An 11,835-nucleotide genomic window follows, 5' to 3' on the forward strand; every position below is an offset into this window, starting at 1 on the left:
CAGATGTCAAGGAGATGAGTAACTATATAACCTTTAGAAGACATCTGAAGGCAGCCCTGTATAGGGGAGTTTTTTAACGTGTAATGTTTTATTATGTTTTTATATATGTTGGAAGCCGCCCAGAATGGCTGGGGCAGCCTAGTCAGATAGGTGGCGTACAAATAATAAAGTTGTTGTTATAATAGTAGGTGGGCTACAAATAATACAGTTGTTATCATGGACCTGGGGAACAGGATCTAAATTGGACGGACTAAATTTAGCATTGGGAGTCTGTTCCATCCTTGCCGATTTTGCTGTGTGACTTTTCCTTCCTTGGCAAATCGCTGACCCATCAGCACCTACTGTTTTCACAATATAGGCCTTCCAAAGGTTGAGGCAGAAACACTCTAGGGAGCCAAACGTCACACCTCCTTTTGTTTCCTTGCCAGGTGACGAGATGCGAGACTTGGAGATGGTGCCGGACTCCATGCTTCACTCCTCAGCCGACCGGCCAACCTTCATTGACCGACTGGCAAACAGCATCACCAAACGAAAACGCTCCACACCTCAGAAATTTGTGGGTAAGGAGCTTCCCCTGGATTCCTGGAAGTGGACTAAAGGTAGTGGCAGGACAACGGAGCTGTTGACCACCGACAGTTGTGTTGTTTATTGTCTTGGGTGTTTCCCTGTGGGCCATCAGATCTTGCATTCGCAGCCCCACCAGCTTTTATCATCCCTCTCCATGCTGCATTGCAAAAACAAAAAAGTGGTTAGGCAGGGCATCTCTCAGCAAGCAGCAAGATGGCAGCTACCACTAGACTGGGACTTGACAGCCATTTATGCTCTCTGGAATAGCTGCCGTTAGTGGGATTTGGCTTCAAGTGTGGTCTAAAGTGTGGCTTCAAGTCTGAACGAAACTACAAGGTGGTAGACACACTAGATTAATTTGGCTGTTGCGGGAGTTGTTTTCTTCTGTTTTCATGGTATAATTTAATTGTATTCATGTTATTGAATGTGTTGTAAGTTAGAGACCTTCAGGTAACATGTGACTGACAAGTCTAATAGTTGTTGTAGTAGTAGTAATAAACAACTAATAGGTGCAAAATGGAGTCACAAATTCAAGAAGCAAGTTCGAATTGAGCCTTCCCCCTGCTTCTTACATAAAGTATTTCTTGCCTCCAGTCAAGTGCAGACTCAGAGCTATGTGCTGCGGAGAAGAGGAAAGCCTCATGCACCCACTTCTTTGCCCAGCTGTTGCACAACAGCCCTGCAGTGCTGCCAGCTGAGTCTTTTAATCTGGTAGTTGCTTCCAGGACCCTCTTGCAGACCAGATGGGTGGGAAACAGGAAAGCACCAAAGCCCATTCCTTTTTAAACCGGCTCTGAGCCAGCGCATCCTACACTCTTCCATTCAGCCACACACAACTTGCTGAGGAAAGCAAGCCTTGCTTTCGGCTGCTTTATCCAACCTTGGAGATCAAAGAAAGGTTGTTCATTTCCCTGGCAGACCCCCCTCAACTTCCTTATGACCAGGAACCCTGAGACCAACACACCTTGTATTTTCCAGACCACTCCCTTGTAGCTTACGTTGAATGTAAAGGCAGCCCACGTTACCTGAGTCTCTCCCAGAGCTCTGTGGGACACGCTAGTCTCTTTACAACTCTGATCCTAAACTTCCGGCAATGTAAATTCCAATTGTCTAGACATGTGGGAGTTCTAGAATCCTGTGGTTGGCAATTGCACACATGGTTAAATTGTGAAACCTTATTAGAAATAAAAGGTAGGGAAATTGACAGAAGGTAAGATCAGAATACAAAATAAGCCAGAGAGCACTGTGGGCCTGAAACTGGACTAATCCCAGCCCCAGCCTCTACGATATAATATTTCTAGTCTGTTTATGAGTAGACAGCAAGGATGGTTAGCTTTCTGGTGGTATAGAAGACCCAGTCTGGACCCCCCTCCCAACTGCAGGAGCTGCTCAACTTTTTAAAGGTTCTCTCCCCTCTGGTTCTTTTGAAGGAGGGATCTCTGGCTCTTTCTGACCCATGAGAGCCAGTTGCTCAGGTTGGTCATGTCTCTCAGGTTCTCCTTTTGCATTTGAAAGGGACAAGAGGGGGCTACGTACAAGAATTAACGCCCTGCATGTGTGGCAATAGCTGCATCCAGAGATTTCTTTGCAAGGATTTTTGTCCATGTGCTGTGCTCTTATTTGACTTCCATCCCTAACAGGCTCATCGTATTGACTGTAGAGGGAACTTGTCTTTTGATACCTCTCGTCCTTTGCCTTAGGAGAGAAGCAGATGCGGTTTGGCCTCTCCGACATGGCATTTGACGTCAGCTCCGGCTTCGAGAAGGACGTGGAGATGGTGGCGGCCCACCATCCCATGGACACGAGCTTTGGCGGATCCCTGTCCTTCATGGGAGCAGAACACTTGCGCCCTCTCAGAATCCCGCCGACCAACTGCATCTCCGAGATCACCCCTGTCATCAGTTCCGTCTACACGCAGATTCAGCCCCTCCCGGGCAGGCTGGAAATAGCAGGAAGCCGGGAAGCTGCGGAAGGCCACGAGGACCTTCCCGACGGGACGCAGATTGTGTACCGGGCATCTCGGGAGCCCAGCATGGTGTCACCTAGCAACGGCTGCCAGGATTCCACAGACACTGAGAGCATCCACGAGGAGAGGGGCTCACAGCAGCCGCTGCTGTCCGTCATTGGGAACTGCACCAGCAGCCGGCAGAGTCCGGCCTACGCCAAAGAGGACCCGAAAGTACAAGAGGGCATCATTCCCACCACCACTCGGTCAACTCCCAGCTCAGCCAAAGAAGCCCTGCGTGTGGTGAATGATGAAGGGGAACAGATAAAAGCCTTCAAATGCGAGCACTGCCGAATCTTGTTCCTGGACCACGTCATGTTCACTATCCACATGGGCTGCCACGGCTTCAGAGACCCTTTCGAATGCAACATCTGCGGCTATCACAGCCAAGACCGGTACGAGTTCTCCTCCCACATAGTGAGAGGGGAGCATAAAGTCGGCTAGTCCTAAACTCTTTCCCCTCTCTCCCCACCTTCCCAAATCTCCCTCCCCATCTCTCGTGCTCCATCCTCGCCGGGTATGGAGCCGTTCATTTCTTTTGTACTCCGTTGCACTGACTTTGGCTAAAAAAGAGAAATGTTCTAAAAAAATAAAATAAAAACCCTAACTTAAAAAAAAAAATCCAAGAAACTTGAGATGGGGAGGAGCTCATAACATTTGCCTTTTCTACGCTGTGTTATTTAAATACTGTTTATTGATTTTAAAGTTCTCTTGTGCTTTTGATTCTCTTCCACTCATAGTTGTTATTTATTAATTTCATTTCGCTATTTTGTTGTCATGTAAGCCTTTTCTTTATGTCGTTTTGCCAGGGGCTTCCTCCATTTTGAGGGACACGACACACACCTCTGGTGCACATCAGCAAGATATTAGTGTCTTTCATGTCTGTCTGTCCCTCCTTCCTCCTCCATTCAAAGTTTCTTTGGGCTTCTTTTGGTGAATTTCAGTTCAGGTATGTCTTGTCAAGCCACCATGTTAGACATTAAGAACCTCAGATCAGGTGCTAATATACTCTTGTAGAACTTCCCCCTTTCAAAGGGGCTAGGAAAGCCACGATTTGAGTTACGCTTAGATGGTGATGTCAGGAAGAACCGCATGTTCCCTCTTTTTTGGGTGTCTGTGAAACACAGCATAGGAAGGTATCCTACTAGGAACTCTGTGGTCCCATGAACTCTATACCTCTATGCTTCTGCTTTATGACAGCTTTGTGTCTCTTCTTTCGGGGCACAGAAAAGGTGGCGAATTCTGCATCTGGTGAAAATGAAGGAGCTGCAGCACCAACTAGTCTGAAGGAAGGTGGCAAGCGTTTGTGTACAAAGTTTGCCAGGGTGCTGCTTTTGCAAGCTCAATTGAAGATCAGCATTAGGAAAGCAAATCCTTTTTTTTTCCCCCCAGGATGCAAGGAAGGAACCTTAGCGCTGCCTGGTTCAAGGGCGTGTTCTGCATCCCAGCTGTTAGGAATCTGGGATGCCCTCCTTCAAAAGGATTTGCTTGATGTCCGTGTTGTTCAGCGTGACCTTCTCTCCAGGAGGGTTGCTTGAGCTAACGTCCTCTGAGCTTCCTTCTGCCGGCTCTTAAAGAGTCAATTTTTTTTTTTTAGTGGAAGTTTTAGAAGGTGTGAGCCTCAACCCTTAGGTGAGTGTATGTCACTGACTTCTCTCTCCAAAAGCATGCAACTTCCGTAGGGTGAATAAATAAATATGATCCTGTTGGATGTGATTCCTAGGAGACACAATCAAGGGACTTTCAGTGGAAGGCAGGAAACAAGATAGCAAAAGCCTCTGTGGCTTTTAGTAACCTCCCTTGCAACTACTAGAGTCGGGTGCTGAAGCCTTGTCACTTCTTGCTGTTGTTCTGGTGCCTGACTTCTGCCTCTCTCCAGTCAGTTGCCCAGGAATTGGTTATCACAAAGTAGCTTGGGGTTTGACTCCTTTCCCAGCAGGAAGGGCTGCCTTGTTTTTGCACAGATCAGTCAAAAACCTTAGTGATCCGTGTTCAGAAAGCATATGGGGTTTTTTTGGGACTCTATTAGCAAACTCTTGACAGCAGCAGCCGTGAAGGTGGAAGTTCCTTGTCTTGTACAGCTACGTAAAAGCATACAGTGGCATGGACAAAATCGTGTAGAGAGTAACTTCTGGTAACCTGTCTGCCCAATATCTACACAGTAGCCAGAGTCTCCCATTTTCTCACAGGTACGTGATCAGTGGTGCCAAAGAGGGCCATTGGTGTTCTGCAATGCAGATCCCGCCGAAAAAACCTTGCTTTGTGTACTTTAGTGTCTTAAAGCCTTGATCACCATGAAGGGCTGAAACCTCTAATTCTGTAGTTTGGTTGAAGATGCGTTTCTGTTAGTGGACTGTAGGCAGGATTTGTTACTCCACGTCAGGCTTATGCAGTCATTCCTACCAGCCCAAGCAGAAATTCTGTTTATCCTTGCTTTTAAGAGTGTAATCTCCAAATGTAAAGGCTTGGGCTTTGAGGCAGCATAACTGGGGCAGTTTGCCTTTCTGCAAGGTGTTGTCCTTCGTCTCAGCACCTTGACCTGCTAGAAGCACCTTGCCTGAGAGAAAGAGATGGGAGGTAAGGGTAAAATTGTATCTCTAGTCTTAGGACACAGCAAGGGGAGAAGGCTTGTGGTTTTAGATAAATGCCCATGATGCATAAAAAATAACTTGCTCAACAGCAGCTCAGCAAACTGCTTCCTTGTGGGATAAACCAAAGGCTGTTCTTTTTCTACTTATAGAAACACCTCAAGTTGCAACGTTTTGTTCGGTTTTGCCCTTTTGTTATTAGACTTCTTTTTTGAGATGTGAAATGCTAAATTTTCCGAGCTGTCGCCACCCCTTGCAAGGCCGGACAGATTTGCTTAACTGGAAAGGCCTTGACAAATGAGATATTCCGGGGGATTCCTCTAGAAGATGGGAAGGTGAGAACCTTCCTTCAAATAGTTGCAGTGGCGTAGCGTGGGTTGTCAGCACCCGGGGCAAGGCAAGTAATTTGCACCCCCTAACCCATGGATTTGCGCCCCCTAACCCCCAGATGTTGTGCCCGGTGCGGCCGGCCCCCCCCTGCACCCCCCACGCTACGCCACTGAATAGTTGCACTCCACTGTTCTGCCACACTTTCTAAAGCTCTTAACTTTTCTGGTACAAAGTCACTTTCCCCTTCTGCCTTGTCACTTGGGTTCAGCATACGAATTGTATCTTACAGGTTCAGAAGGCATTTTGAGCTGGTTCCGGCAGATGTGTATTTTGTGGCTTCAAGCAGAGGGAATAGAATATTAAAATTATTGTCATTAATATTACTATTGTGCAATACGAATGGAACCTGCTGGGAGACTTTGCCAAATTGCTATAGGGACTTGAGAGTCCACTTCCTGTCTTTTCAATGAGGATTGTACTTTCCCCTCCCTCCCTGTTATTCCTTAGGCCCCTTGGATAAAGGATTTTGATTTTTTTAAAGCACTCATATCTCCTATTGGTGTACAGTATTCAGCACTTTTTGTGATTGTTAAACCGAAGAATCAGTTCAGAAGGCATAGTTCCCCCCTCAATAATTCCCAAGACTTGGATGCTCATTAAATTATATTATTTGAATGAAACTGCCCAGTGGTGATTCTGGGGATGACACTTCTGTACTGGGAATTGTTACGGGGTTTCTCATGTGACTGGAAGACGTCTTATGATCCAGCTATTATACATTGTATTTTTGAATGTTTTGACTTCATACTGCTTTAAAAGTTAGGATTTGTCCACTACAAATCTTGCAAACATGAAGGTTTGAGTCAGATTAACACAAGCAGTTTTGATAAGATAATTGTGTTGAATGAATGAACTCAAGGTGTTCCATTTGTGCCCCTGGAAATCTGTGAGAGCATATCTTAAAGCTGCTTCTTAGCTATTTTTTAAAACACACATTTGGGTTCTCAGGAAAGGCTTATCTAAAGACTTGTGAAAGCAGGATGTTGGAAATCTAATGCACATTTATTACATTTAATAAAAAACCTCAAAGCTGATTTCCAACTTTTAAAGACATTTACCTGTCATTGAGTGACTGTTTTGGCCCATTTTGTGTATATGAGCAAGTAAAAAAAAAGCTTCTTCCAGAATGCGTTTTCAACATTTTTTCCCATGAACCGCCTAACACGCCAGTATTTTAGATGATTCTTGCATCTTGCTTATAGGATTCATCCTGTGAAAGCTAACTAGCTTTTCACATAAATGCGTTCAGAGAAAGATCTAAAACATTTGTCGCGTGAACCACAAATGTTATAGAATTAAATCTCTGAGTTGAGATGTTTGCACATCTTCTAATCCAGGCAGACCTGTGTGTATAGCAGTAATGAGAGAAGCAAACTCCTAAACTCAATGTGTGCATGTTTTTGTTCCTCCCTCTCCACCCCAGTATGAATCTAGGCCTAGAATGGTGTTTGCAGGAATCATTTCCATTTATAGGAAGATTCTCTCTTGTAGGATCTGACAAAGAGCACTTTCCTCTAGGTACATGAGGCTGTCTGGACCTCTGGTTGTGGCACACATGCAGGGTTGAAGGCTTTTCTCCCAGTGTGTTTTGCAACACTATATTTAATTGGCAAGCACTATTTGGTCCATCAATCGAGGTGAAACAAAAGTTGGTATTTACGAAGTCCTCCAACTATTGAAAGAGATCACTTATTCCCCAGACATAGGCAAAATCTTACGCGTGGTGTTTGTTTGTTTGATTATGTGACCAGTCTTTTAAGCAGAAGTGGAAATAAAGCAGAGAGCAAAATTTGTATCTGCTTTCCCCCCACTTAGTAGATCAGCTGCATAGTTCATGCTAGGCACTTAAATAAATCTCAATCTGTAAAATAGAGCTTGGGGGAGACACACCCCAAAGCAGCTGTTACACAACCGGGGGCCTTTCCACATGTTTTTGGGGGTTACAACTTCCCATCAGCCACAGCCATCTTGATTTGGGCTGAAGGCGAGTTACAGTACAAAGCATCTGAAACACCACCTTAGGGAAAGTTGCTAAGAATATGGAGTTTGTTTCCCTAAAATAATCTATTCTTCCAGTTCTAGAAGTGATCCTCAATGCTCTCATCTTTTCCATGTGAGATTAGAGTTCTTTCCAGCTCCCCTAGACCAAATTCTGGGAAGATGCATCTTTCTTTTTTTTCCAATGCAGAGACTAATATTGCTGTGAAAACTGTAAAACATAATCCGACTAGCTATGCTTGTCAACTTGATACATTTGTCAAGAAGTGGGGGCATGTATTGACTTCTTGACATATAACATTGGGAAGGAAATACGTTAGTGCAGTCTTTCATGTTAGATATTTTTACAGGTTGTTGTTTTTTCCAGATACAAGTGTGATTCTTTGACAAGAACAACAACAAAAAATTAATAGGAAAATCGGCTTTCATAGTTGGGTACCGACTTCTTGAAAGCCAAAGATGGCCCTTGGGTGCTTGGCATCAATTAATGCCACACTGGTAAATTGAAGCACCTAGAGGGTCATTTGTTACTGTTGATTTCTATTTGTAAAAAGTAAAGATATCCCTTTGTGCCTCCATACAAAGCCCACGTTCAGACTTTTTCTTCCTGTTTTTAGTGGGAATAGAACCGCTCTCTGCAGGAACTCTTTGGTTTTCTTTTGGTTTTGGTTTTTTTTAAATCAGAAATATTGGGTAGTTCTTGAGCTAAATGAAGACCTCCAGCTCATCACTGTTGAACTATATTTACTGCACTGTGGAATGGTACGAATCTCTCTTAAACCTGCTTCTGTGATGAATCAGGGAGCAAAAATCCTGTTTCAGACTTCACAACTTACCTCCTGCTTCTCCCCTTTTGTGAAAATGGAAACAGGTTTGTTTTTAGAGAAACAAAGCTCTAAAATTTCTAAGAAAACCAGTGTTCTGTTTTATTTTTGCTTTCACCTGTATGAAGAGCCTAAAAAACAAATCTTGGAAATTTTGTAAAACTCCAGGTCTCTAACTTGTGTAAATATTATATATTTTTTAACCAGATGTATGAAGAACAAAAAGATGTGCAATATCCCCAACCCGCTACAATATTCTTCTCTTCTTTCTAACAAGCTTTCATTTGTATATTGTTATTGGATTTGCTGGTGTCGCACTCTTTTCCCTTTTTTTTTTTTGTGGGGTTAAACTCACTTTTAAATAAAAGAAAAACCTCTTACTGCAAAAGCTTTTTTGTATCTGTAATATATTGTAAGTACATATTTGTGTAATGGAGATTATACTACTGTTAAGTTTTGTACTGTACTGGCTGAAGGTCTGTTATAAATAAACATGAGTAATTTAACAGCCTGGTCTCTTGTTTTCCTAACTGGATTATTGCCAGGTTTGTGCTGGCTCCCCATTCTTAGATCAGCACCCTGTTACAAAGCCATGCTGATTGATTCATTCACACATGCACAACCCTCCCTTTCATTTCATCAGAAATGAGCGGATGTGCTCGTGAAGATACATGTATGCATTTCTGCTACCTGCAAAGACGGCCTCCCGGTATGCCCCACGGAGGACCTTAAGGTCCATAAATAGTAACACCCTAGTGGTCCCGGGCCCTAAGGAAGCTAGATTGGCTTCAACCAGAGGCAGGGCCTTTTCAACACTGGCTCCGGCCTGGTGGAACGCTCTGCCTCATGAGACCAGGGCCCTGCAGGATCCGATTTCTTTCCACAGAACCTTTAAGACAGAGTTGTTCCACCTGGCCTTTGGCTTGGAGTCAATTTGATTCCCTCCCCCTCTTTCTTTTTTCCTTTCTCCTCCTGTGATGAGGCAGCATTTTAATGTTTTACTGTTGTCTTTTAATCTTGTTTTTAAGTTGTATTCATTCAACTTGTTTTTTTTATTGGTTGTTAGCCGCCCTGAGCCCGACCTTGGCTGGGGAGGGCGGGGTATAAATAAAATTTATTATTATTATTATTAGCACTGCAGTTTCCTTTATGGAGGAACTCTGCTTCAAAGAGAGACATTTTCATAAGTTTTAGGACAGGGGTTGGCAAGGTTTACCTCACCTGGGCCAGGTCACTTCAGTGGAGATCCCTCCATGGGCTGGATCGTGCGCCCGCCCGTGATTTTTGGTGTCTGCGCAGATGCCATTTCCGGCACCACAGAAGCGAGTGGCTCGGTTCGGGGGCGGCTCGTGGACCGGTTAAACAACCCCTGTGGGCTGCTTGTGGCCCATGGGCCTTAGGTTGCCAACCCGTTTTAGGACCTAAAGCATATATGCCAGTCCAAGTCGCCAGTCTATGGTTGGACAGAAACAAGGATAGTGTATAAGCAAATACCTATATTTATAGGCTCTTCCATAGGATCCTTCTGCTTGTCCCATTAAATAGAGCGAGAGCCAGCACTGAAAACTGAGCTGCTAATCTTCATGTTTGTTAACTTTTTTTATGCTGTCGCTGTTATTATATCTGTCACCTGATTTCAGAAAGGTGAATTCAAAGTGACCTTGAGATGCAACGTCATGCTCTCCGACTGTGGCTGCATCTACACAACTATAAATACAAATTCTCCGGGGGAGGGGGAGGACGTTTTAAAGCTCACGATGGTAAATTTCATAGAGTTCCGATTTCAGCTCTACAGCGTCAACTAGTATTATAATGCATTTATAATTTGTTTTTACTAATGTAGCTGAGTCCTGTAAGTATTTGCACAGGACTGAGTACAGAAATATTATTATTATTATTATTATTATTATTATTATTATTATTATTAAATTTTATTTATACCCCACCCATCTAGCTGGGTTTCCAACTCAGGTGTCTGATACAGTAGCAGTTCAGGCAGTGGCTGAAAACCCAAGTGCTGGGTGTGACTGACAGCCAAACTGGTACTACTCTAACCGTGGTCAGAAAAATGCATGAGGCATTAAGGGTCACAGGAGTGTGGGATACTGGAATAGAGCCCATCTTAGAATTCACACATCATTGACCACTTCATACGAAGTAGGGTGCAAGCCCATTTCCACCCCCAACCTAGGAGTCTTGACAGAGGGAGCCTTCTTCCCAACTCCCTATGGTAGTTGTATATTGTGACTTCCCAATGACTTACTAGCCTAGGTGGCATTTTCCTTAAGTGAAGAAAGAAAAGCTGTGTTGTTGTTTTTCTGGAAGGGAAAACAGACTTGAAAAAGAACTAACGCTCAAAACATCCAAATACCCTCCAACGGAGAAGTTATGTGCAATTCGGAGCTTATCCTAATATACCAAATTCTTTAAATCAAGTATCCTGTTAAAACTGGGCAAAAAGCCTTTCAAGCTATCCCTTCTGTGAATCCTCCATCCTATAGTTGGGGGACGCTTCCATGGCTGCCCACCCTCTTGTGAGCCTGGTCTTGAACGCCCAAGACAAGGCAAACAATCAAGTTCTCAGAATTAAGCAAACTTAAGTTTTAATAGATGCAGCAAAGGAAGAATATATCTCTCTCTCTGCTTCCCACCTTTTATCTTTTATTCCTTCTCCCCATTCACGTTCAATTAGGTCAAGGCCGCAGGTTCCCTATGTGATGCACTAGTGTTGAGGAAGAAAATCTCTGGAAGTAATCAATTACATCCCTAACACTGAATATGAAGAGCGCTACTACCTAATTAACGAAGAAAGAAGCTGTAAAAACATACTTGGCTGGAGTGGTGTTTTTTAAAAAAATCCAAACACTTCAAACTACCGTATTTATATGTCGCTGCCTTGAAACCACATCAGCAAGATAATCTGTTTCTTTACCTCAGGACACTGAAAAAGGAACAGAGGTTCCCAAGATGCCTAATATGAGTGAGACACACGGTTTACAACTGCCACGCGTGAGTACAAACTCAAATGTTTTAAAAATGGCTCAGAGTAATTTTTAGGATTCTATTTATTAAAATCATCCGCATTTGAAAGTATTTCTATATATCAGAAGTTCCATAAAAGTAGGGCTGTGGGAACTGTACTGGGGAAACCCAAGTCCCATGCCAAGAAAACATAAACTCTGTGGTGTCTATAAATCGGCATACATTTTCACCGTTCTGCTTGTTCAACCATGGGGAGAGTTGGTCGCAATCCTAAACCCCTTACCTAGGAGTAAGTCCAATTGAATTCAGTAGGATTTATTCCTGAGTAGACACAGTTTGGATTGTTCTCTTAAGGCACCAGTTATTTGTCTCCTGGTGACTACGCATTTGGCTCAGAGCTCTCCCTCCTATCTGCATAATTTTCAAGCTTATTTTCTCAGCTATGAAAGTCAAAAACCTTTCAGATTAAAAGGTGAGGTCC

General features: G+C 43.7%; 1 protein-coding gene across 10 annotated transcripts in view; it reads left to right on the forward strand.

Annotated features, from left to right (window-relative positions):
• IKZF4 (IKAROS family zinc finger 4) overlaps nucleotides 1-11,835 on the forward strand; it is an 87,919-nt gene that overhangs the window by 62,816 nt on the left and 13,268 nt on the right. For 5 of the 10 annotated variants that reach the window (XM_082212544.1, XM_082212543.1, XM_082212542.1 and 2 more), the window contains exons 7-8: nucleotides 429-599; nucleotides 2,268-5,021. In XM_082212544.1, coding sequence (XP_082068670.1) covers nucleotides 429-599; nucleotides 2,268-3,016 — 920 coding nt within the window. In that variant the 3' untranslated portion in view covers nucleotides 3,017-5,021. Of the gene's footprint in view, nucleotides 1-428; nucleotides 600-2,267; nucleotides 5,022-9,015; nucleotides 9,075-11,064; nucleotides 11,288-11,309; nucleotides 11,382-11,835 lie in introns of those variants that run through there. The other 5 variants (XR_014216735.1, XM_082212538.1, XM_082212539.1 and 2 more) reach the window with 4 other exon arrangements.

Source organism: Podarcis vaucheri (genome assembly GCF_965113315.1).
Source record: "Podarcis vaucheri genome assembly, chromosome: 2".
Classification (NCBI taxonomy): Eukaryota; Metazoa; Chordata; class Lepidosauria; order Squamata; family Lacertidae; genus Podarcis; species Podarcis vaucheri.